This window comes from Lycorma delicatula, chromosome 13 (genome assembly GCF_047948215.1).
Source record: "Lycorma delicatula isolate Av1 chromosome 13, ASM4794821v1, whole genome shotgun sequence".
NCBI lineage: Eukaryota > Metazoa > Arthropoda > Insecta > Hemiptera > Fulgoridae > Lycorma > Lycorma delicatula.
In genome coordinates this window covers 39,943,363-39,969,716 of record NC_134467.1, presented here as the reverse complement: position 1 = coordinate 39,969,716, position 26,354 = coordinate 39,943,363, and the positions used below count along the sequence as shown (strand labels likewise).

Sequence of the window (26,354 nt, the reverse complement as noted above, 5' to 3'; positions counted from 1 at the left end):
TTATAGAATGATGTAGCCCATCAGAAAACCCTAAAAGTACTTAAAAATATACAGTCAAAGCTTCCTAGATCGAACCACCTTAATTCAAACAACTACCTAAATCAAATATCTACTTTGTCCCCTTGAGAAATTCTCTTTAAATCGAATTAAATCACCTTCTTTTATTCAAAAATTTCAAGGACTTCATAAAGGAATTATAAAAAATTTTACAACTCCCTACAGTAACGAAGTTGTGTTTGAAATTATAACAGATATTGAAGATGGCAGGTAAACATGTATAACGTATAACAGGCTACACAGTTCACTGACAAAGCATGAAGTAATATCTGCTCGGAAACAATTTTTAATTGCTTCAAAACTTACGGATTTTCTTCCAGAAAAAATTAAGATGAATTTGTAGACCCACTCTCAATTTCAGAAGAAGAGTAGAGTGTAATTTGTAACTTTAACATTAGTTCGGACAAAATTTCATTTGACTTGTTCGCACATTTTGATGACAATATCATCTTGTCTGTGTCACATTCAACCACTGATAAGGATTCCAATAAAGACAAAACGGAACAAGTAGAAATTACAATTACAGCAAAAGATGCGAAATCAACCATAAATAACCTATGAACACTCTTCGTAAGTTCAAGCAAGGTAGAAGATGGTGTATTTGTAAAGAATGAAAATGCCTTTTGTCTTTCAAATCTGACAGAAGAAAACTCAAAAAAAAAATTACAGCCTTTTTTCAAGAAATATTTAACAGTATTATATTGTTTTTTTCTTTTTTTTTTAATCTTTACATAATACAGATTGATTTTTTAATCCTGTTACCCAATTTTAAATGTAATTTAAGAAAGGGAAATTTAGGTGGAATAAAAAAATGTATTTGTTACTTACAAAAGAGATTTAATAAAAGCTACTACGTACATAATTGATAAAGAAGATGCTCAACATACCCACCCCTTGCGGTTATACACGCACGGACTCTTTTCAGCATATTAGCAGAAACCTTTTTAAGAGTTGCATCGGAAATATTCGTGATTAAGTCTGTAATATTGACTTAAGTTCATCAATAGTGTAAGGATTGTTTTTAAAGGCCTCAGACTTAATATAGCCCCACAAAAAGTAGTCAGGAGACGTGAGGTCTGAGGACCTTGGAGGCCATAAGCCCTTGCTTATTATTCGATCATCAAAGAACTCTTGCAGAAAATCCACGGTTTCTCAAGACGTGTGGCATGTAGCGCCGTCTTGCTGAAAACAGCAATACTGTTCTTGAGGTTCCAGGAGGGACACAAATTGGTGCACAATATTCCTATACACTTCACCATTTACTGTTTGTTCATTGAATACGGATCCGACTATACGATGACGAGATATCGCACCAATTTTAGGCTGCAAAGATTTGTGTTTAATCCTAAGCGTTAGAATTTTCAACCGTCCAAATTCGACAGTTTTGACTGTTCACATAACCATCGAGATGAATCCAAGCTCCATCGCTAAAGAACACTGTGTTTAAAGATTTTATTCCGTTATCGTTTATGAGAGACCTAAACCAACAGAAAAATTGCAATAGCTTGTTTAAATCTGGAGGCTGAAGCTCTTGGACTAATCTTACGCGATACGGATACAATTTCATTTTTTTACCGGCTTTCTGAACACTCGAATATGACAAACCGACTTGCGTGGAAAGTTTTCGTAAACTTTTCCATGGAGAATTGAGCAATCTTGTTTCCACATTCTCTAAAACATCATCTGTCAAGCGAGTCGGTCGACCGCTACGTTTTCTGTTGCAAACACTATCTGTCTCTCGAAATCGGTTTGCTAGCCTAGAAATTGACATTTTTTCTGGTGGAGAAACACAAACAAATTTAATTTGAAATGTTCTTTTACACTCGTGTACGATTTCATAGCAAAATATTGTTCAAGAATGAAAACTCGTTGTACAGTAAAAGACATTCTGTTCGTAACATGACCGGAAACGGCACAAAAGTTTACACAGCTAAAGGAGAATCGACTCACACTGCCGTATCTATACCGGTTGAGTAGCACTACCAACTTCGTGTCACAAAACAAAATTTCCCTTTCTTACGAAAAAATTATCAGACATTAACAATTGGGTAACAGGACTAAAAAATTACCCTGTATTATACACATTTTGTCTTTTCTAACGTAATTTAGTTCTGCAGTACATTATTATAGATTAACATAAATTTTGAAAATTTTCTGTACAATTTTTGAGTTTCATTATTTCACTTCTCTAAACAGAAAACTCCGTTAATTTGAAAAAATACAGGTCCCTTGAGATTCAAATTAGTGAGGTTTGACTAAATTTTAACAGTAAGTTATATAGGAATAGAATCTTTATATTAGATGATTATCCATTAATTTCTATTAACATAATGTTAATTATTACACTTTAAAAAAAAAAAATTAACTGACCTTACAATGGCATTTTACCCATTTCACTTCACCGTGGGAGTAAACTCTTGGATGCCATTCATGTCCATTTTCATAAGGACCACCAAACGGATAATTACAACCACCAGATGCTAATATTTCAGCTTTTGTTTTAGTAAAAGAATCTTGTTGATCACCAAGCCAACCCATTGTATCCACAGTTGAAATACTTGTTTCTGATCCAGGTATCTGACTCGGACAAATTTTACAACAACCGCTTTTTCTTACAGCAACACTTTCATCACACGGTAAAGGTGGACATTCAACTCGTGTACATTTTACTTTTAAATTTGTGCTCTGTAAAAAATATTAAAATAAATTAAATAATTTTCAAAATAATTATGTTTTTAACACTTTCCAATTTATTTTCAAGTGTAGCGTAAGCACACGTAACTTACATATATGACTGACTGTTTTTCATTTTCAAGCTCACTTTTTTAATTTATTAAAAAGTGAGCTTGGACCACTTGGTAAAAGCTTAGTAAAAAGGTAAAAGACCCACTTGGACTTGGACCAAGCAGGTTACGGCTATAAAAATAAAAATTGGATTAACACTATTAGTTAGATTTTTATTTTGACTAAATAATTGACGCCTTATTTGAAGAAATATATATCTAAATATATACCTACTTACTAACTCAAATGGGCGAACCCAAAAACATGATGATTGCCCACAGTAGACAGCTGGACACCTATATATCCTCCTGTTACATGCACCTCTTATCCGCTGTTGGATTGGCTACACTACAACCTGGCTGAGTAAGCAATCACGCAATACCACAGATTACACCACGCACCCAAGTGGTGTAAGCAGACACTGCAGTTTGGCAGTCACTGCCAATTCTTTGCCACGCACCCTTCAGAATTTGAACAAAAATAGCTTTGAAGGGCCCTCGATGAGGCGGTACATATCCAAACCTAACACAATTACTATTCGGCAAAGATGAATAAATGATGACTCTTGTTCAATTAGTATAATAAGGATTTTGCAATCCTTAAGACTGACACAATGTACAATACTATTGGCAGTACATACAACCACTAGCTCAAAGAATGGCCTAAGGCAAACTCAATGCAACAAGAAACTCTGAATGTATGACAGTTATTTAAATTATAGTTTTACCTCATTGGACAGAAAGCTATAGTGCATAGTTTGCTTTCAAGTCTTCTCTGATGACAGCATGAAGCCATCAAAATTAATTTGACATTCTTAAACTAAACATCCGGATTGTAAACGCAAACCCTTGGAATTTTACAAAAGAAAATTACATACTTACTTTGAGAAATCAACAAGTTTTTATTTGCAAATCAAATGGATGAAGAACACAGTATTATTCACCACAGCTTGGATAGCATAAAGATACATTTTTATGAACTAAAGATTCAGTAGGTGAAGTATTTCCCGGAAGGTAAAAATGATTTCTTGACGAGATGGGTACTGAATCAATTTAGTGAAAACGTTGTTACAGCTGCTAAGTTACCTGTTGAGATTTATCGTCGAAATGTCTGCTGATAAAACATTATGACTGTTCATATCTGAAGATTTGGATACATCTTGGCTTGCTCGTAGAAATGAATATGGAAATTAAGTTGCAGAAGCATTGAAAATATTAATTCCTTTTACCACATCTTATCTCTGTGAAAAAGGTTTTTTATCTATGGTTACGCTAAAAACTAAATATAGGAATCGTCTCTTATCACTTGAAAACAATTTACTTTTGTGCATTTTTAACATAGATCCACATATGGAGAAACTTTTAAATAGAAAACAAACGCAACCATCTCATCTCATAAATTTATTTTCTTTACATGGTACTTATGTATTTATTTTCTACACATGTGTAAGTAAAATGTTTATAATAAATAATTTTTTTTTTTTATAAAATTATAATATTATTGTTTACGTGTTAAGTTGTAGGCTAATTTCATGACCTCTCCACCCTTTCATATCACTGCAACGCCCACAGGTGTCATGACCTCTGCAGGTCGAGAAATACTGGTCTACGTGATACATATTTTTGGGCACCAAACAACAATCTGACAACCCATATTTGTATCTTGAAAATTTGGTTAGATTTTTTGAGGGAATCCCAAGAGATGATATTATATTTCAGACAATAATATATGTAACGATAATAAATATTTATTAATGATGACAAACTTAATGTTTTATTAAAACACCTCAAAGCAAAACAATACAGTTTGATTTTGTTACAAAAAAAATCAATTTGATCATGTTAAGGTAATTTTTAATCAAATAAAACACCAAGAAGTTTCATTTTATGGCAAATAAAAATAATATCGTTATTTTTCATAGGAATTCTTTCCATGCAATCATTAATATTATATCTATCTAATAAAACAAAATGTAATAATTTCAACCATATTTAAAGTTATACAGCTACAATCCATCCAGTGAATAATTTTTTGAACTGCTGATGTAAAATGTTCAAGTTCTTTTAAATAATTATCTTCTGATGATTTTATATAAATGGGGTGACCAACATTGAGGTATCATTTTAATTTTAATAAAAAAAATACTTTATTTTCAGATATTAAAAATATTTTTATTTCAGTTTATTACAACTAGATTCCGGTTAAAAGTGAAAAATTATGTCAGTCAAGTGATCCCCCCCTAAGGACTCGACAGGCTCGCAATCTTTTACCAAAATTATCAATCACGTTTTTCAATAAACTGTTGTCAATGGTTGATATCTGCTCGATAATGTTGGTTTTAAGCTCTTGAACTGTTGTGGGATTATTGCTGTACACTTTCGATTTCAAAAAACCCCACAAAAAAAATCTAAAGGTGTCAAATCGCACGATCTTGGTGGCCAATTTACTCCTCGAACTTTTCTTTCAAAAAATCCATTGTTTCTCTTGCTGTGACAAGTGGCACCATCCTGTTGAAACCACATATTCTCTACGTCTAAATCATCAATTTTCCACCACAAAAAGCTTCGGATCATCTCCCTGTAGCGATTTCCATTAACCATAATCGCATTTCCGAATTTCGTTTTCAAAAAAATATGGTCCGATGATTCCTCTGGACCACAAACCACACCAAACCGTTACTTTTTGTGGATGTAATGGTTGCTCTAAGATAACTCTTGGATTCTCTTCACCTCAAATGCGGCAATTCTGCTTGTTGACGTAGCCAATGAGCTGGAAATGGGCTTCGTCGGTGATGATTATTTTGTTAAGAAAATTCTCATTTTCTTCTTGTTTTATGATGGCCCAAGAAACGAATTGCCGATGCAATGTGTGGTCAGCTGGTTTTAATTCTTGGGTCAGCTGGATCTTATAAGCCTTTAAATGGAGATCACGATGCAAAATGTTGAATAATGTGGATCGTTTGATGTTTAATTGCTGCGAACGATGATGAACGGATGTTTTTGGATCTTCTTCAACACTTCTGGACGACCACTTCTTCATCTCAGGACGACCACTCCTGAGATGTGTGGTTAATTGAAACCCAACCACCAAAGAGCATCGATAGTCTAGCATTCAAATCCATACAATAGCAACTGCCTTTACAAGGACTTGTACCTTAGAACTCTGAACTTCAAAAATCAGCTGATTTTGTGATGACAAGTTTAACCACCAGACTACCTATAAATATATATATAAAATTAAGACACCAACACAACCATTTGCTTACTTATATGATAAGTAGCAGAAATGATGATGGTAGACAAAGAATCAAGACTGGAAAAAAATTACAAAAGAAAGGAAAATTTTAAGAACGATTTTAAACTTAAATGTGAAAAATTAACAAAATATTTTAAGGCAAAACGAATAAATTTATCAGAAATTTGAAAATATAATGGCCTGTATAAGTAAAAGAAGGTTACATTTATATGGATATTCAAAAAGAATGGAAGACAACAAATTAAAAAAAAAGAATCTTTAATTATCTTGTTTCAGGAATGGTCGGCCTGAATCTGTACAAGACTACACCTCATTTCCATGTCATATCTCATTGAGCCATGCAATGTACACATTAGGGGGAAAAAATTATCTTTCTGAATTAAAAACTAGAAATAATCAAGTTCAAAAAATCGAAAAAGATGTATAGAATTAAATATTAAACATGAAATTTTGAACAGAAATAAAAATAATATTTTTGAGTTTTTATGAAAAACTAAGAGGAAAAGGGGAAGAAAATTATCTGTAAAAGAGAAAGAGAGACAAAGTTAGTTAAAGAACGAAAGAAAAAGAAACAAAATGCAAAGTAAAAGTATGTTTTTAATGCAATCCTAGATGATTCAAACGAAATTTAAAAAAAAAAATTATAATTTATTAATAAAATAATCATACAAAAAACTTAATGATTATTATTTTTTAATTTCTAATCTCAAAAGAAATGGTTAATACATACATTACAAGTACATGTGGCACAAGAATCAAATCCGTTTGGTGGAAGATATGGATGCCATGTAGCACCAGCAGGAAATGTTTGCCCAGCTAGTTGACAACTTCCAGTCATATTTGTATCAGAATTATCTGTAATAAAGAATTACAAAGAAACTATATTAATAAAAATAATAACGTTACTTCTTACTTCTGCTAAATAAAAGAAGAAAAATTGCAGTAAAAATGTACAACATACAGAGTGATACAAAGAAACAGGAAATTTTTAAAATTAAATAACGTTAATGAAAAATTTTTTTTAGAAAATGAATTTTATTTCATGTAATTGTACAAATGTTGCCATTTTAGGATACATACATTTTAGTTATTTTTTATAGATGACATCTTCCAGGTGACCTCCTCTTCTACGTAAACACTCACGAAGTCTCTTCGTTAAATTGTTCACGGTTTGACGTAACATCTCGACTGGAATTTCCGCAATTGCTTCTCGGATCTTTGCCTTCAGTTCTTCCGTTGTAGCAGGTCTACTGTGGAACACTTTGATTTTAAGGTGACCCCACAAAAAGTAATCGCAAGCTGAGAGATCAGGCGATCTGGGAGGCCATCTAATGTCACCGTTTCATGAAATGACATGTCCAAACAATTGGCGTACAGCTGCCATCGATATTCGTGCAGTATGTGACGTTGCTCTGTCTTGTTGAAACCAGGCTGTGTTAAGAATCGGTGGAAATCTCTTTTGTTGTTCCACAACAAAGGTTTCAAGCACGGCTACGTAAAGAGCCGACGTCACTGTAATCGCAAGACCGTTGTCATTCTCAAAAAAATAAGGGCCTATAACACCGTAAGATGACATAGCACACCACACGGTCACTTTCTGGCTGTGCAACGGACACTGGTGTAGCTGCGTAGGATTTTCTTGTGCCCAGTATCTGAAATTTTGCTCGTTAACAAATCCACTGAGATGGAAATGCGCTTCGTCTGACGTCCACAGTTCGTAAACAAACTCTTTGTTATCGTTTATCTTCTGAAGCATTACATTACAGAATTGTGCTCGCACAACTGCATCGTTCGGTTTCAGTTACTGGACGATCTGCAACTTGTACGGATGGAATTGCAAGTCCTTCACTAACATTCTTCGAACACTTGAACTATGCGATTGTAAAGATGCTGAGAGACGACAGATTGACCGATGTGGACTTCGTGTGACAGCATCTTGTAAAGCTTGAACATTCTGTGGTGTACGGACGGTTCGCTCGCGGCCTGGAGGTTTCTTTTTCATCGCCGAACCGGTTCCCTCAAAATTAGATATCCGTGTTTTTATTGCATGTGCTGATGGAACACGGTCGTGCCGTCCCAGATTAAAATGACGGCCAAATTCTCTACGCGCTCCCTCCACACTGTCATTGTTTTTGTAAAACGCTTTGATAGCAAATGCACGTTGCGCACCACTCCAAGGACCCACTTATCAAGTGGTACCAATCGCCCACGGCTACCAACACAACTTTCAAAATTTCCCGTTTCTTTGAATCACCCATGTACAATGAAAGAGTAAAAGGGGCAGTCTAAGTTACCAGCATAACTGTAGACTGATTCCATATCTTTCCGTTTGTCAGCGCAATTAGCAAAGATGGCGACTCCTGAACAGAAAATTGTATATATTTTGCAGTTTGGTAAATGTGAATATGTATTTATACTTCGACATGTTTACTTATTAGTCTTTAAACGACAATAACATTTGTCAATGGTTATGAAACGACCGGATTTCTGGGTAAAGGGAAGAGTAGAGAACAATTGAGGGTATTTGAAGAAAATATGGAACATATCCGGGAGACTTTCCTGGATAGTTTTAAAAAATCTTCTATGAAAATCGGGTGGTGTAGTGGTGAATGCGTGTTCTCAAATCAGCAAAAAAATCCAGTAAATTTTTTACTATTATTTAAAATCCAGTTATTTAATCCTAAAATTAACTGAAAAGAGATAAATTAACTAAACATAGTTAATGAAAAAGTCACATCATAATAAGCTGATTACAAAGTCAAGAGTTCCAACGTTCAAATCCTAGTATAGGCAATTACTTTTATACGGGTTTGAATACTAGATCGTGGGATACCGGTGTTCTTTGATTGTTGGGTTTCAATTAATTACACATCTGAGAAATGGTTGACCTGAGACTGTACAAGACTACACTTCATTTACACTCATACATATCATCCTCTGAATTAATACCTGACGATAATTCCGGCAGGCTAAACAAGGGAAAAAATCCACTAAAATACACTGGTATCCACTGTCTAGTATTCTTTGTTTTTCTGTTTAGCCTCCGGAACCTCCATAAAAAATATATTTTTAAACTTTGTCTCATTCACAATTACACACTGATGCACCACTGTTTCAAAGGCATGGTATACGTCAGTTGTTTTAAAAACATCTGCCTTTTTCTTTTTTACCACGACTCAAGAAATGTTCCTTTAAGCACAAATCTCACTTTAAAGAAATGAAAATAGTCACATGATACCAGATCTGGTGAATATAGAGAATGTTCCAATACAGTTCTGTTTTGTTGGTCCAAAACTACTTCATAGAAACTACTGTATGAAAGGCACATTATCTTAATGAAATTTGAAACCATTTTTTCAAAGATCTGATTTTTTTCTGACTCTTTCTTTCAACATTATCAGAAGTTCCTTTATAATAATGCCAGTTCACTGTTTTCAAATTTAAACCTTTGACATCAAAACTTAGCTACTTAAGGGACATAAATGTACAGGAATAAAGTTATCTATCCTAAAGTAAAATTCTGAAATGCAAGACGCATTTATTTCCCTGCCCATTTAACTACGAGGGTTATTTTTTTTTCAAGGTCCGATCAGTCATGAAATTAAAACCACAGTGAAAATAAAAATTTTTTACTTGTAACAAGTACTTACATAGTTATGCTATTTCTCTACATAGTCGCTACTCTGATTTAGACATTTATCGTAATATGGTACCATCTTTCCAATATCCTCATCATAGAACGGAGCCGCCTGTGTTTTCAGCCATGTTTCTACACTGGTCTGCAGCTCGATGTCTGTACCAAACTCCTAGCCAGCATTTCATGTGAGCAAAGAGGTGAAAATCGGATGGAGCCAAGTCCGGGCTGTATGATGGGTGATTAAACACTTCCCGATGAAAACGCTACAAGAGCTTCTTGTTACAGTTGCAGTGTGTGGCCGAGCATTGTCATGGAGAAAGACAACGCCTGATGACAACATTCCTCTCCACTTATTCTGAATTGCCCTTCGTAGACGTTGAAGAGTCACGCAGTATGAGGCTGCAGTGATGGTCGTGCCATGAATTCCACCAAGAGCTGCAGACCAGCGTAGAAACATGGCTGAAAACACAGGCGGCTCCATTCTATGATGAGGGTATTGGAAAGTTGGTACCACGCTACGACAAATGTCTAAATCGGAGTGTCGACTATGTAGAGAAATAGTGTAACTATGTAAGTACTTGTTACAAATAAAAAATTTTTTATTTTCACTGTGGTTTTAATTTAGTGACCGATCGGACCTTGAAAAAAAATAACCCTCGTACTTGTAACCAAAACTATATGGCATAAATGACCCATATACAGAAATAATTTGCCAAAATTCATCTGAAATTCTGAAGAAATTAAGGAAAAAGCAGGCTAACATGGACATATTCTGGAATTTTTTTGTTTGTCAACTTGTGTTTTTTGATTTGAGAGTCTACTGAAACAATAAGCTCTGCAAAAATTTGACATGAGAGGGTACTTATACCAGTAAAACTACAGCTAGCAAAGTAAAAAAGATATAGTATAAGTTAAATTAATAAAAAAAATAATAATAAATTTAATAAATAATACAATAACAATTTTAAAGTAATTCTTTGCTAAATGTTTGAATATGTGATCTTGCAAAAGGCTAAGAAAAACCAAAAGACTCACCACAGGATAAAAAAGAATGGTTGTCCACAATTGTTAAACAACTAAAAACTTCCAAAAATGTTATAATCTTATCATAAGATAACAATTAAAATAATTATTTATATTAACTTACCCTCACATGAAGGGCAACACTGATTACTTTTTAAAACCGGATTAGTACATGAAGTTGCTGGACATATAACATTATCGCATTTAACACGTCCATGTCGACAAGTACACATAACACAATGTTCTATAGTAGATGGCCATTGAGTACCTTCATCGTGAAATCTATCACCGTGAAAACATGCTGCTGTTTCTGGTGCTATACCATCATTATTAAAATTTATTGCTGGTACATTGTTATCAGAATAATGCGGAAGACATGACATTGGTATTGATATCTGTAATAATATAATAACAATAATAATTATCAAAAATTGATTACTAGAACAAGTAAATTTAATTTATATGAGGTGCAACTGAAATATAATGAGAAAACAAAATGTCACACAGGTGACACCTTGTAGCTTCATTTCATAACTACTAACTTTTCAAAATTCATTGACCTACATCTCATTTTTGTCTGTTGCCATTATTATGGGCCAAATAGGATTGGTATGTTAAAAACAACATGAAATGACTGAATTCTTAACAACAGAAAAAGTGAATGCTATGGACATTCACTGTCACGTAAAAGCTGTTTATGGTGATAAATTGTGGATTGAAAACTCTGAGTAGGTGGGCAATAAAATTTTGTGACTCAGACCAGTAAAGGAATATTGAGGATGAACCTTCCAGTAATTGACTAGTTCTATGACTATGAGAAGCATCAAAAGGAGAAGGATGAATTGATTCAACATGACTGTCGCATCACACAACAACGCATTCCCACCCAGAGATAGGCATATGGAAAGATTGAGTAGGAAAAATGATTGCACAACCAGAGTACTGTAAAATTTGTTCATGGTAGGTGCTATACAAACTCACAGAAAAGAACAAACAACAACGAAAGGAATATTGTAAACAACTTCTGAAATATTATCATGAAAGGGAGATTACTTCCATTTCAATATTTTGATGGGAGAAGAAACTTGAATGCATCACGGTTTACTAACCAGAAGAAAAACTGCAGAGCACAAAATAGTGGCATTACAATTCGCTACGATTGAAAAAATGCAAAACACAACCCTTTTAAAAAAAAATCCTCTTGATAGCGTTGTGGGACTCCAAACACATTTATAATATTAACTACTGGAAGCCAGGCTGAATATAAATTCTGTGCAATGCATAAAGACAATAAAATACCTCAGGGCATGTGTATGTTGCATTTAACAATCCACAAATCCAAAAATTATGTTAACCAGTAATGTTCAGCCACACAATCACATAAACCACGAGGGTCTTGTGTATGGAAATTTGGAGTGCGTGAAGTAGACGCATTCTATTAATTATTATTAAGCCGGCCTCCGTGGCGCGAGTGGTAGCATCTCGGCCTTTCATCCAGAGGTCCCATTTTAAGATTTTTTTGGAACCCCACTTCAATGTATGTTGTGAGCGAGAGAACTTGGTCGGTGTAACTTTGTTTTGACCTAAAGCCTGCTTGTTCAATGTTTTGGATGGGAATTGGTTAGGAAAATTTTGAAAATCGATCTTCAATTCCGTCCATATAAGACAGCTTTTATGCATCAATTACAACAGATTATGGCCAGTTATGTGCAGCTATGTCGGTCTGGCAAGCCAGTAGCAGTAATTTCATTTGCCTAAACACACACACACCCAACCCGTTTGTGTATGTGTGTACATATACACATACCCAGAACCGACAGTAGCTAAAAATTTAGTTTGAGAAATATACATATATATCTAAAATCAAAATTAGTTCAAATTGAACATTTTTTATAATGTAAAAATTAAATTATCTACACTATTACATAAAGAGGAAAAGGATTTTTCTTTGTTTCGTATAAACAAAAAAACTACTCGATTAATCGGAATCAAATTTTTACCCAAGTTTCTTGGCATAACTGAAATTTCTAGGTATATTTCATCTTGAAAAATCTCAAAAAAATAAATAAATATATGTAGTAGTGGAGATTTGCCGGTTGAAGCACAAACTTTAATGAATTGATTTAATGAACTGTGAGTTTCTATCACGGTGTGAGCTGGGTTTGAAATGAATGATTCGAATCAATCAAATGAATACAATAATATTACAAAAATAACAGAATTAAATTTACATCAAATAAAATAATATTAAATAAATATAAAAAAATTTCTGTTTATTAATAATGAATGGGCTTCCCTTGATGAATGCAAGTAAGGCTAGAGTGATGAGGTTTACGAGCACCTCGTGAGAGGCTAAACCAGTCATGTCATCACCATCAACCGGTAACAAACGGGGTGCCCCTGGGTTGTTGTTTTAAAAGTTAGAATGGGGTGCTCTTATATATCTCTGCAAACAATCATCCGATTTTCAAAATTTAAACAGGGTATTTGTTAGTAGGTTAAAGGCTAACTTTTGCAAGCATCAGATAGACTCTCAATCTAACAGATTTCAGTTATTCAGAAATGTATATATATATATATATATATATAAATCTTTGTTTGTTTATTTGTTACTGCATATATGAGAACCAACTGACTGATTACTTTCAAATTTTCAGGATACATTCGTGTTATCCCAGGGAAGGTTTTATAAGCCATTGACCAAGGCCCTAGCTCCCTTAACAAGGTTAAAATATTAAAAATATTAATTATTTCTTCGCCCTCAAGGAGGGTGAAGTTGTGAATTAAAGATATTCATTAAGGAAAAAATAGATTAATCCTTCTTCTTCATTATTATATTTCTGCCACCACAACAAAGAAACAAGTTATGAATTTTTGGTCAAAAGTGTGTGTACTTTATTTACTGTAGTTATTATTATTCTATCTTTTGTAATTTAGTTTCTTTCTCTGGTTTCTATAAAGCCTGAATACAACAATTATTATTTATCAGTATTATTTTTATAACTATGAGGATGATGTACAGTGCGGATATCCAGGGTGTGGAGTCCTCTGAGTAGATGGGAATGCAGAATAAAGCAAGCTCTGTGCCAGTCCCTCGCAAATTGATAATGACAAATAAAGCAAGCTCTGCGGCCATGGGGTAGGCCCCAAGGAGCACCTGTATTGGCTCTGGGATTCACCTGGGCTGATCTGAGCTTCAAGGCCCGGTTCTGGCTAGACAGGCTGGTAGTATTTATATAATTATAAATTACCTAAATTCATTATTTCTTTTTTTAAATTAAACATAATATCTAATTTTTTTGTTTTTATTTTAGCACTTGCTCTTCTCTTGGTAACAGTAATATTGGAAGATGAACCCCACAATCTTTCAAAGTTAATAAAAAAATTTTTTTTTAATTTGTAATAATTTTTTTCTTTTTTTCACAATTTTTTATAAAAACATATATTTTTTTTAAATATTTTTTTTATGAAACAAAAAGACATTTAAGAAAATACTTCTGTATTTGCAGTGCTTTGTCATCATTTTAATAAAGCAAATTAAAAAATAACCTTATAAATAAAAAAAATAATTTTAAAAACATACATCTTTCCATTGAGTTTTAAGAATCGATTTCTGTGTAGTTGTATCTTTTATATCAAAATAAACGACGCCCGAATCTAATTTAATTAATTCATGTGGTGACATTCCTAAAATGAAATCTTCTAATTGTATAGAACTAAATTCTGCCAGTAATCTTCTAGACACAGGTGCACCTGGTGCAACGAATGGAATCTCTTCAAGATATAATTCTAATGGATGATTTTCTGGAACTAATCCTGCTAACACCACCTTTAGAAATATCAAACAAATGATAAATTAATAATAATTAATTATTAAAAATTTTAGTTTGATTTTTATTTAACAAAAATTATTATTTGTTAAATTTATGTTAGATTAACCCTTAAAACGTAGTGGATAAATAAAGAACCATTCCCAAGCATTAAAAAATTATCATTCATCAAAAAGTTCATAAATAATACAACTCATAATATGACTAACTCATGAATAACTCAACAATAAATTTCATTACAATATATCTCAAATGGAAACAGTTTACTCAAGGTGCAGTTGAAATAGACTTATCATGCATTAGTATTATTCTATATATATACACATGAGGTCTGTTCAAAAAATACCTAGACTGTTTGAATTCCACGGGTCCAGTTGGTTCCAGTCAAATCCGCTTGGCATCATCATGTTCGTACAGATCAGCTGATTACAATACAGTTTTTTGATTACAAATTGGTTGCTTAGCTACGCGGTTGTTTGACAAGTGTGTTTTTTCGTTTGGCAGATTTTAGAATGAGTGACTTGAACGAGCAAAGAGTTGCTGTGAAATTTTGTGTTAAACTCGTAAAATCTTCAAGTGAAACTTTTGATATGCTCAAGACAGTTTATGGCGATGTTGCTATGAAGCGTGTGATATGTTTTAAGTGGCATGGACGTTTTAAAGATGGTCGAGTCAGTCGATTGAAGACGATGAGCATCCTGGACGTCCTTCCATGTCACTGACGACTCACACGTAAATAAAATCAACACCCTGGTTCGGGCAAATCGACGTCTGACCATCAGAGAAGTTTTCAAACATCTGCGGGATGCTATTCGGCGGAAAAGGCCAGAAATGTGGAAGAGTGATGACTGGTTTTTTCAACACTACAACGCTCCAGCCCATTCAGCCTTCAGAACTCGTGAGTTTTCGGCCAAACACTCGATCACTGTTTTTCCCCACCCACCCTACTCATCTGACCTTGCTTCTTGTAACTTTTTCTTGTTCTCCAAACTCAAAAACCTTTGAAAGGAAGAAGATTTGAAACGATTCCCGAGACTGAGGCAAATGCAACGAACAAACTGAAGAACATCATAAAAGAAGCGTTCCAGGACTGTTTCCAAAAATGGAAACACCATTGGGATAAGTGTGTACGTCGGGGAGGAAAGTACTTTGAAAGGGACCCAGACAAGTAACTTCTAAATAAAGTACATTTGTTTTATGATATTGGTCTACATATTTTTTGATCAGACCTCGTATATATGTATAATATTTTTTCTTGTAGTAAAACATTATAAAGTTTAATAAAAGTATGTTTTAGTTTTATTTTTACTTTGAATAATTTAAATTGATTCCATAATTGTTTATTTATGCATTTTATGTGACATATTTATTCACATTTCAAATACACATCTTTCACAGAAACATATTTTAATTTAAGAAATGAAAACAATAAAAAAATTTTGTTACATAATTTTATTTTTTGTTTTGTGTCTTTTGATGAGATATAAATTATACTGAATATTTTGAAATGTATATTTCACTATCAAACGCATCAGAATTTATTTCAAAAAAATGAAGAAAAAGTCAGCAAAGAAGTTGCTGTACCTTCTTGGCACTGAAAAACTACCGAAGCTGTATTTAAAAAACTGGTTTATTGAATGATTTCAAGATTTTAATTAAAAATCTATTTAAAAAAATAGGAATCAACCATGTTCCTCAATTACATTTACAAAATTTTTGCATTCAATTTAAAGTAACATAAAAAGAGGTCAAATAGTTTTATTATTAATGTAATATTTTGAATTCTTGAGCGATAAAAGTGGAGATACAAACATATTGAATAATAAATTTCTTGGAAGTGGGATGAATTTTTTGCCAATTTTTTTCCTTGCAATGATGCTGGCTTATCGTGCTTCCAATACAACTTGATTTAAACAACTGTAAAATGTTCCTTATAAAATCAACACAAATTTTTTGTGAATTATGGGTGAAAAAATTTACAAACATGTACAACAGTAATCATATTAAGATTCTAAAAACAAGGTTAAGCTTGCAATTTTCAGGGGTAGGAGTAATTATATAATTTTATTTTCGCTGAAAGTACTCATAGTATTTTTTTGTTTTACATAAGCATTACACTTTTTGCTAAATATATTTTTTTTAATCGCAATAAAATGTTGTAAATGATAAATTTGCAAATTTCTCCTACTCTCACAGAAAATTTTAATAAAATTTTAGTACAACAAATGTTCCATGTATAAAATCTCCTAATCACATTTGAACCAAATCAGTTCATCCCCTCCGATGATATTTAATAAAAAGCAGCAAGATGTATATGCATATGTACATATGTACAAACAAATCATCCTGAAATACATTCGTTTTTTTTTATCTTAATGTGTATTCCTTAAGGCGTGAATGCCAAGATTTGTGAAAACAATACTTCGTCGATAATTTTTTAACCAATTACCGTACTTTCTGTAATACATAATTGGAAAGTAAAAAAATATAAATATTACTTTAAAAAAGGCATGTAAAAAATGCCTTATTTCCAAATATGAGTTGAATATTATTAACCAAAAGTGTTTATTAAATCTAAAATAAGAAATTACATGCAAAGAAATGACCAATTAAAGATGAATATTAATACTACACTCATTACCATTATTGGCGGTTTTCCCCACTGCCTGTTGGTAATTCTACTTGCCTTGTCACCCCCACTATGACCCAACTCTCTAAGTCCATGTGACCATGTAGAAGTTACTGCAAAAACAGTGCCGTACTTTTGCTGTGCAGTGTACATACATGCTACAAACTGTACAGAAATTACACAGTGAGCAAAACATTGCTTATTATTTTAAACAGAGCAAGGAGTGGCACACTTCAAACTCACCACGTCCCAAATAAGCAAAAATCAATACCATGCTAATTTGTTTCTTCGATAGTAATGGCATTGTCCATAAGGAGTTTTTACCTACAGGACAGACTGTAAATCAATATGTTTATTGAGAAATTCTTGAAAGACTGCGGAAAAGAGTTGCCTGTGTGAAAGCAGCTATCAAAGACAACTGGATGCTGCATCATGACAATGCACCTTGTCACACTACACTTTCAATTAATGACTTTTTGGCAAAGAAAAATGTTCCTGCAGTCCCTCAACCACCTTACTCACCTGACTTTAGTTCCTGCGACTTTTTCCTGTTCCCGATTTTAAAAAACACCTCAAAGAACACCATTTTGGAACAGTAGAAAACATTTAAAAAATGTAACTGACGATCTGAAGGATATTCTGGTTTCTGAGTTCCAATACTGCTATGAAGAGTGGGAAAATTGGTTGAAGCATCACATGGCTTCCCAAGGGAACTATTTCAAAGGTGATAGAGTACGTGTATAATTGGATTGTAAACAACAAGTTTTTGCTGAACCGGTCTCATTACATTATTTACAGACCTCGTATACTGAAAAAAATAGTGGTACATGAAAAAAGTCTAAAATTGATATTTTTTACTTTTTTCTGTTCCCCTATACTCAAAATGACCTCAGAAGAAAATCTTTCAATTTGTCTACATCTACAACATTACATGAAAAAAAAATTTTAAAAAATTCCATTTAAAATGAACAACCAATAAAGAGTTACCTAAGATTTTTTTTTTTGTGGGTAGGGAAGAATTATAATGAAATTCTATTCTAATATTATTATTAAAAGTTTAAATAAACTAGAAAAAGTTTTAAAAAATCAATATTTTTAAACTTTGATCGAATCATCTACCCCTAATCTGACCACAAAGTAGTAGATTTCACTGGTGCTAAGTAGGAGATAAAAATATTTCCACCTTAAAGTTAAAAAAAACTCTTAAAAGTTTACTCAATATGACAATGTTGCAGGTGAAAAGTAGCATATAAAATGTTTAAAATTTCAACATAAAATATAACGACCCAAAATCTCGGTAGGGTTCATTAATGGGTAAAATTGGACCATGGGGTGGAAATTGGGGGCTTTTTTAAAAAACAAAATATCACTATAACCTCATTATTAAGCAAAATATCAAATTCTTTTAAAGTTCTTACTATTCTTTGGATAAGGGTCTAAAACTTATCTAAGTAAAGTTTTTGATATCACTAACCATTGGCCCAGGAGGTGGAAAAAATTGGTTTTCAATGACAAAAAAAATCATACCTCCCTTAATAGGCACAGTATCGAATCGGTTTAAAGTGGTTGTTACTCCTGTAAACATTGCCTAAAACTTTTATCTGTAACAATTTTTGATATCACCAACCCTTACGGCAATGTTGACCAAAATGATGGAGCTTGTTGAATGCTAAACATGTGAAACTTTTCACCTGCAACCATTGTCGTATTGAGTAAATTTGAAATTTTTCTTAATTTTAAGGTGGAAATCTTTTTTATCCCCTACTTCTCTTTTTCTTTTTCCTGTTTAGCCTCCGGTAACTACCGTTTAGATAATACTTCAGAGGATGAATGAGGATGATATGTATGAGTGTAAATGAAGTATAATCTTGTACAGTCCCAGTTCAATGATTCCTGAGATGTGTGGTTAATTGAAACCCAACCACCAAAGAACACCGGTATCCACGATCTAGTATTCAAATCCATGTAAAAATAACTGGCTTTACCAGGACTTGAATGCTGGAGCTCTCGACTTCCAAATCCGCTGATTTGGGAAGACGCGTTCACCAATAGACCAACCCGGTGGGTTATCCCCTACTTAACACCAGTGAAATCTACCTCTACCTTCCAGCATGCCGAAAGAGATTTTTTTTTGTTTTTTGGGTGTCCCCGGATCATGAAACCTTGAGAAATACAAAAAAAACCATATTCCATTTTTTGACTGATTACTTTCCTTCTTGCAGGCTAAACTCCAGAGCTATGATACAAAGAAATTTAAATAAAAATGAATTAATATTATTTTCTTGCTGCAATGACTTAATATAAAAAGTAGACTTTAAAAATAAAAAAGTATATTTTTAATATTAACCTCATAATGTAAATTACATTCAATATCGACAGCAGCCCAAATAAATCCAGTTAATTCAGCCGGCGATGCAGGATTATATCTTTTTAACAAACTAGGTGATTTAGCATCTCTTGCATCCGCTAATGGGCGTCCAGTTAATTTACCTCGAACAAGGCTACGTGTTTGTGGTGTGGCAACATTTATAGCTAATTCACCGTTATATAATTGTTCTAAATGACGGACTGATAATCCATCTATCGTACCATTTGCCCAACCATCACGAAATGATGGTGTTAAATCTTCTAATTCAATCAATCGTCTTTCAATAACTGAAACAGAATAATTTAATTATTAAACTGAAAAAAATCATAATTGACACAGAGTGAGAGAATAAACCACCTGATCGTTGACCACCAACTGACCCAGTTATGCTCCCAACTCTAGTCATCAGATGTTAGCCGAACGAGCTACTCGATCATTGCTTTTCTAAGCTGTAACAGCTCACAGATCATGCTCAGATAGGATCTTTTCAGATTCTATCCACTACAGTGAATGTCATATGTCTCAGACAGTATTACAGACTGCTCTGATAACTAACTTACTAAAAAAACCTTTCTAATATTATTAATATTCAAGGTAGATCTTGTCACTGTCAGTGATAGAGTCATACGGAACTTCTTTTTATTATCCAACCTTCTCCAGTTCGCTATCTTTAAAAGACATTTCCAACTCTTCTTGCAGTCCATCAGTACTTAGTAATTTTCCAGATAATTTACACCTCTCCATATCGGTCAATCACTTCTTCTGATTACTATTAATCTCTGACCTACACTTATCCTTCCTTGTTACATTACTCATAAAATTTACTGAAATGTTCTAGGATTAGATTCGGTAGGCCATATAGGTATAATAGAATAATATTCAGTTAGATTAAAATGGCATGGGAAATTAAGAAAAATAATTTGTAATTTTCCGTAATACATCCACTGTTAGATATTCTATATTGTGTTTTCTCCATTGTACAATATGTCAGCTGAAAGTTTACTCCTTGCCAACTGCTGTCTACTGTACTAGTCTTTGGTGTTTGCATTTTATATACAAATGTATCATCTTATTAGTAATTGGATATCATCTGATTGGTAGTACAACAAACTCCACTCACCCATCCCACCTAAGCCACTCGACAGTTCAGTTGACAAAGACAGGAGCAAACCTTCTGCTCATTTAGTGTACGTTACTTTATCTTTTTTCCTGTTGTATTAAGATAAGATATATTTAATACAATTGTAATGGGTAAATTTTCATTCATGATTTATTCAGACTGAGGGTTGAAATATTATTTTGTTTCTGCTACTTTTATTATTTCAAATTATTGAAGTTAAATAGATTTCATTAGTGTATATGAGATTTGTAAAAATTAGTAAAATTTAATAAAATATTTACAAGGGTACAATATCATTCAACATAGCTAGAACGTGTATGAATGGACAAAACATAGAATTACTAATTTCAAACAGTAAATGTGCATATAGGAGAGTTATAGTAAGTCTAATGTGTTTGCTTTGAAGTCTGTATACATTAAAATACATCGTTAGAATTATCACATTTGTTATTTAATAAATACTTCTGTTTATATACTTTTTTTCGAGCATGAATAAGGAGTAAATCACATCGTCGATCAAAGTACACAACTTACCTTACACATCAAACTTTTGAAAAATAACATTACCTTACACAACTTCAAACTTTTGAAAAATGAAGGAATAATCAGTGGTACAGGAATGGCTGTACCAAACTGATGAATTGTACTGTGTTCATAAAAAATTTGTGTTGGTAGATGTGTTTGGTAGGATTTGATACAAGTTAAAAAAAATGTTTACTTATTCCAATCAATAGTACAATGATTGAAATTTTAATGCCAACAATTATTAAAAAGACTGACCTGGTACAAAAATTATTTCAGAAAAATAGTATACATATAATCAAACGGACTAATACGCATTACACTTTAGAAATTATTAGAAAATTTCTTTGATCCCATTAAAGAAACGGGCTAGCACTTCAACGGGCATTGGGTCTATTTTTGAGTGTGTTTTAAAGAACACCATTTTACTTGTCCAGATATGTTAGATAGCTATTTATGTGAATCATGAGGCTGAAAAATACCTATAGACACCGACTTGCTTTCTATAATTATTACTAATGCTGCAGCTTTTTTGCTACCAAAAGAATTAAAATTGGTAGGTAAAATACAAAACATACAAAACAACACATATTATTCACATTATATTGTATAGTACATGGAACTAGCAGTTAATAATGTTAAAGAACAATTTAGATTCGGAGTAACAGTACAAGGTGAAAAGATAAAGATGCTACGATTTGCTGATGATATAGTAATTCTAGCCGAGAGTAAAAAGGATTTAGAAGAAACAATGAACGGCATAGATGAAGTCCTACGCAAGAACTATCGCATAAAAATAAACAAGAACAAAACAAAAGTAATGAAATGTAGTAGAAATAACAAAGATTGACCACTGAATGTGAAAATAGGAGGAGAAAAGATTATGGAGGTAGAAGAATTTTGTTATTTGGGAAGTAGAATTACTAAAGATAGACGAAGCAGGAGCGATATAAAATGCCGAATAGCACAAGCGAAACGAGCCTTCAGTAAGAAATATAATTTGTTTACATCAAAAATTAATTTAAATGTCAGGAAAAGATTTTTGAAAGTGTATGTTTGGAGTGTCGCTTTATATGGAAGTGAAACTTGGACGATCGGAGTATCTGAGAAGAAAAGATTAGAAGCTTTTGAAATGTGGTGCTATAGGAGAATGTTAAAAAACAGATGGGTGGATAAAGTGACAAATGAAGAGGTATTAAGGCAAATAGATGAAGAAAGAAGCATTTGGAAAAATATAGTTAAAAGAAGAGACAGACTTATAGGCCACATACTAAGGCATCCTGGAATAGTCGCTTTAACATTGGTAGGACAGGTAGAAGGGAAAAATTGTGTAGGCAGGCCACGTTTGGAATATGTAAAACAAATTGTTAGGGATGTAGGATGTAGAGGGTATACTGAAATGAAACGACTAGCACTAGATAGGGAATCTTGGAGAGCTGCATCAAACCAGTCAAATGACTGAAGACAAAAAAAAATAGTATAGTAACGTTTTTAAAAGGAAGGAATATAATACAATATAATCAAATAAATTTATACGCATAATTATTTGTAAAAAATAATAATTTACTTACCTAATCCTAACATATCAAGTTGTGTTATTTGATCCAATTGTACATGATATTTAAGTGCACCATTCATATCAATATACATCCAAGCAAGACCCGATACAGGTGTTGTAATAACATCTGTTGTATCAATCGGTGCGATTAACGGCGCATGAAATATTTCACAAGTTGTTCTGGTCATAATTTTACCGGATAATGTCGCACCTGATTTTGTTGATATAATTACTTTTAATTTATGTTTTGACAACAATTGTAGATCTGACAATGATATTGGTGATCTTACTTCAACTAAATTCATATCAGATGATGGCTTATCGACTTTCACAGACTGTAATTACAAAACAAAACTACATTAAATTAAATATTATTTAATAAAATAGTCTATTTATTTATGTACCAAAAATAATCGAGCGGACACCCAACATCTGTAATTTATGGATAACAATGAAATAATTGTAACATGCAGTGAAACTGAATCCAGCATTTTTTGACGTTATGCATGATTTGAAAATGTCACTTCAACAATGAAATTTTATCTTGCATCACACCCTTTAATATTTAGAATGGTAATTTAAGAAATATTGCAGGTTTTATGGGATCACCAACTAATAAGGGATTTAGACAGCTGTCATTCCCAGGATCTATGTTTTTCATTATTATCATTTATTATCTTCTTATTATAAATTAATTATTTTTTATAATAAAGATTTAATATTATCAAGGACTGACCAACCAGAAACCGACACACATAAATTATATTATTATAATTAATCTGGTGAAATTTAGATGACATTTACACTCGTATAAACTATACTCGTATAAGTCAAAATGGATGACAAACCTACAATTGTAAGATTGTTGTTTCAGGATTCCTGACAAAGTAAAAATTTTTCTGAAATATTATGGACAAGATTAAAACACATAATTGATCAATCCTTCTGTAACAGTCAATAAACATACTGTTTTTACAAGCACAACATATATTCATTGTTAAATATTCTGTCTTATTTTGAATGACAGAATAATCTAATAGCACAGTACCAAATAAATAAACTATTTCTTGTTTAATGTCAAAGTTTCATAAAACAAAAAATTTAATAGTTCGTAAATGTAACTGTTGTCCATCATCGTTACATATGACAGACTGCATAATATTCATCAGTTGCTTTTACATTCTCCTGGAACATCTCAAGGGAATCTTTCTTTCCAGACTAGACTTTCAGTTAGTATTATTCACAAAACAACAAAAAAAAAAACTGACAACACAGTTGTAGGATTTTCTCTATTCGATTTACACACGTACAGACAAACAACTTAATTAAAAACATCAGTGCTCATTGTGGTGACAGGGTGTTGTACTGACGCAGTATACCCACTTAGCCACTAGTTTAGAACAATTTTTTGGGGGTGCAAATTTGTAAATAATATTTTTTTAATTGTTAACAAATGTGCCTACGAAAAATAGGTCCTTAGTTGGGTTAAATCTCACCCAGCCAAGGACTATATAAAATTAAATTACTCTTCTCATTAAATAAATATAGTTTGTTTTACGTATAGGTGCATGTCTTTCTGAATGTTCTGTGTATACCAATGTAAATAATACAATCTTAAACTTAGGAAAGAAATTTTATATCTATATTACAATTTATAAACATCTACAATACTTACATCTTCTAAAACTACATCTTCCGAATCGAGAACCTGCAGTTTTATTATGACAATTACATCAGCAACATCTTCAGCGGTAAATAAACCAATAAAAGCAATTGTTAAATGAATGGAAGGAGCTGTTGTCGATACAGATACAATAGCTGTACCACCAGACATTGGTATTGTTCCTTCTAGTAATGCGCTGTATAATTCGGTATTTAATGCCCTAAACCTACAAAACAAAATACACATCAATAATTTTCTTAAAAGTCTTTCAATATGGAAAAGTATGAGATCTGCAGTTAAATTTTAATGCTAACAGTTCCTTGATACTGTCCCTGGTTACAGTTCTGTTGATGAAATCTAATTAACATCATATGTAATCAGTGGATATAACTAAACTACCAAAGGCATTAAATTATCCCATAATCTTATAACAGTTTTTTATAGATGCTGATCCATTTTGAGAAGCTTATATTTTTATAGAAGCTTAATCTTTAAGTGCAAAATTGAAGATGCTGCGCAGGAATACACATAACTTTAAACGGATTTAAGAACAAGAGCGAGACAAGGAAAAATTACAAATTTTTGTAAATGAAAAACAAAATACTATAGGTTAGTTTTGTAAATTTCCTTTACAGCAATTTTAGTTTTCTACCATCAATTTTATTCTCTGATTATGGTACAGCTCTTTTATCAGGTGCCTCTCTTTCCAGTCAACTCCCTTATTTTCCAAAATTAGCAGTAATTTATCAGTCTAACTTTGTCAAACAGCTTTTCTAGGTCGACAAACGAAACATTCATTTTCCGCCTTCTTTCCATGTATTACTCTTAGCAGCCCTATAACATTCATTGTTCTAACACCTCTTCTAAACCTTCCTCAATACTGCCGTCCAATTTATTATAAATCCACTTATTTAGAACCTTTAATAAAACACCGAGCAAAACAATAACTAATAAAATAAAAACCACCCCAAAAAAAGTTAAAATTACCTTTCAGATAATACTTCAGAGGATATGTATGAGCGTAAATGAAGTATAGTCTTGTACAGTTCGACCATTCCTGAAATGTGTGGTTAATTGAAACCCAACCACCAAAGAACACCGGTATCCACGATCTAGTATTAAAATCCATATAAAAATAACTGCCTTTACTAGGACTTCAACACTGGAACTCTTGACTTCCAAATCAGCTGATTTGGGAAGACACGTTCACCACAAGACCAACCCGCCCTCTGTGCACCAACCAAACTATTCTTGGTTTTGTATATTTATGGTGAAACACACTGTTGATCATTCCACTGCTCTGTGATTACTGTGGCAAGGTTGCCTTTGCACAAAGCAGTGCTATCAACTATAGATGACTGCCACTGTGCATTTATAGTATTAATAATTGAAGAACATAAGAAAGAAGCCGTAATAAGAAAGGGAGTCAGACAAGGATGTTCCCTATCCCCATTAGCTTTTAATCTTTACATAGAACTAGCAGTTAATGATGTTAAAGAACAATTTAGAATTGGAGTAATAGTACAAGGTGAAAAGATAAAGATGCTACGATTTGCTGATGATATAGTAATTCTAGCTGAGAGTAAAAGGGATTTAGAAGTAACAATGAACGGCATGGATGAAGTCCTACGCAAGAACTACCGCATGAAAATAAACAAGAACAAAACGAAAGTAATGAAATGTAGTAGAAATAACAAAGATGAACCACTGAATGTGAAAATAGGAGGAGAAAAGATTAGAGGGGGAGGAATTTTGTTATTTGAGAAGTAGAATTACTAAAGACGGACGAAATAAAATGCCGAATAGCACAGGCGAAATGAGCCTTTAGACAGAAATATAATTTGTTTACATCAAAAATTAATTTAAACGTCAGGAAATGAGTTTTGAAAGTATATATTTGGAGTGTCG

At 32.8% G+C, this 26,354-nt stretch overlaps 1 protein-coding gene across 1 annotated transcript in view; it reads right to left on the bottom strand.

The window, feature by feature from the left end:
• The window catches only part of sog (chordin short gastrulation), a 245,801-nt gene that overhangs the window by 4,945 nt on the left and 214,502 nt on the right, over nucleotides 1-26,354 (bottom strand). Inside the window, exons 7-13 of the mRNA XM_075381914.1 lie at nucleotides 24,459-24,672; nucleotides 22,797-23,118; nucleotides 19,563-19,870; nucleotides 14,340-14,585; nucleotides 10,881-11,151; nucleotides 6,827-6,951; nucleotides 2,428-2,742 (exon numbers count right to left, since the gene is read on the bottom strand). Of these exons, the coding sequence (XP_075238029.1) occupies nucleotides 2,428-2,742; nucleotides 6,827-6,951; nucleotides 10,881-11,151; nucleotides 14,340-14,585; nucleotides 19,563-19,870; nucleotides 22,797-23,118; nucleotides 24,459-24,672 (1,801 nt within the window). The remainder of the gene's footprint in view (nucleotides 1-2,427; nucleotides 2,743-6,826; nucleotides 6,952-10,880; nucleotides 11,152-14,339; nucleotides 14,586-19,562; nucleotides 19,871-22,796; nucleotides 23,119-24,458; nucleotides 24,673-26,354) is intronic.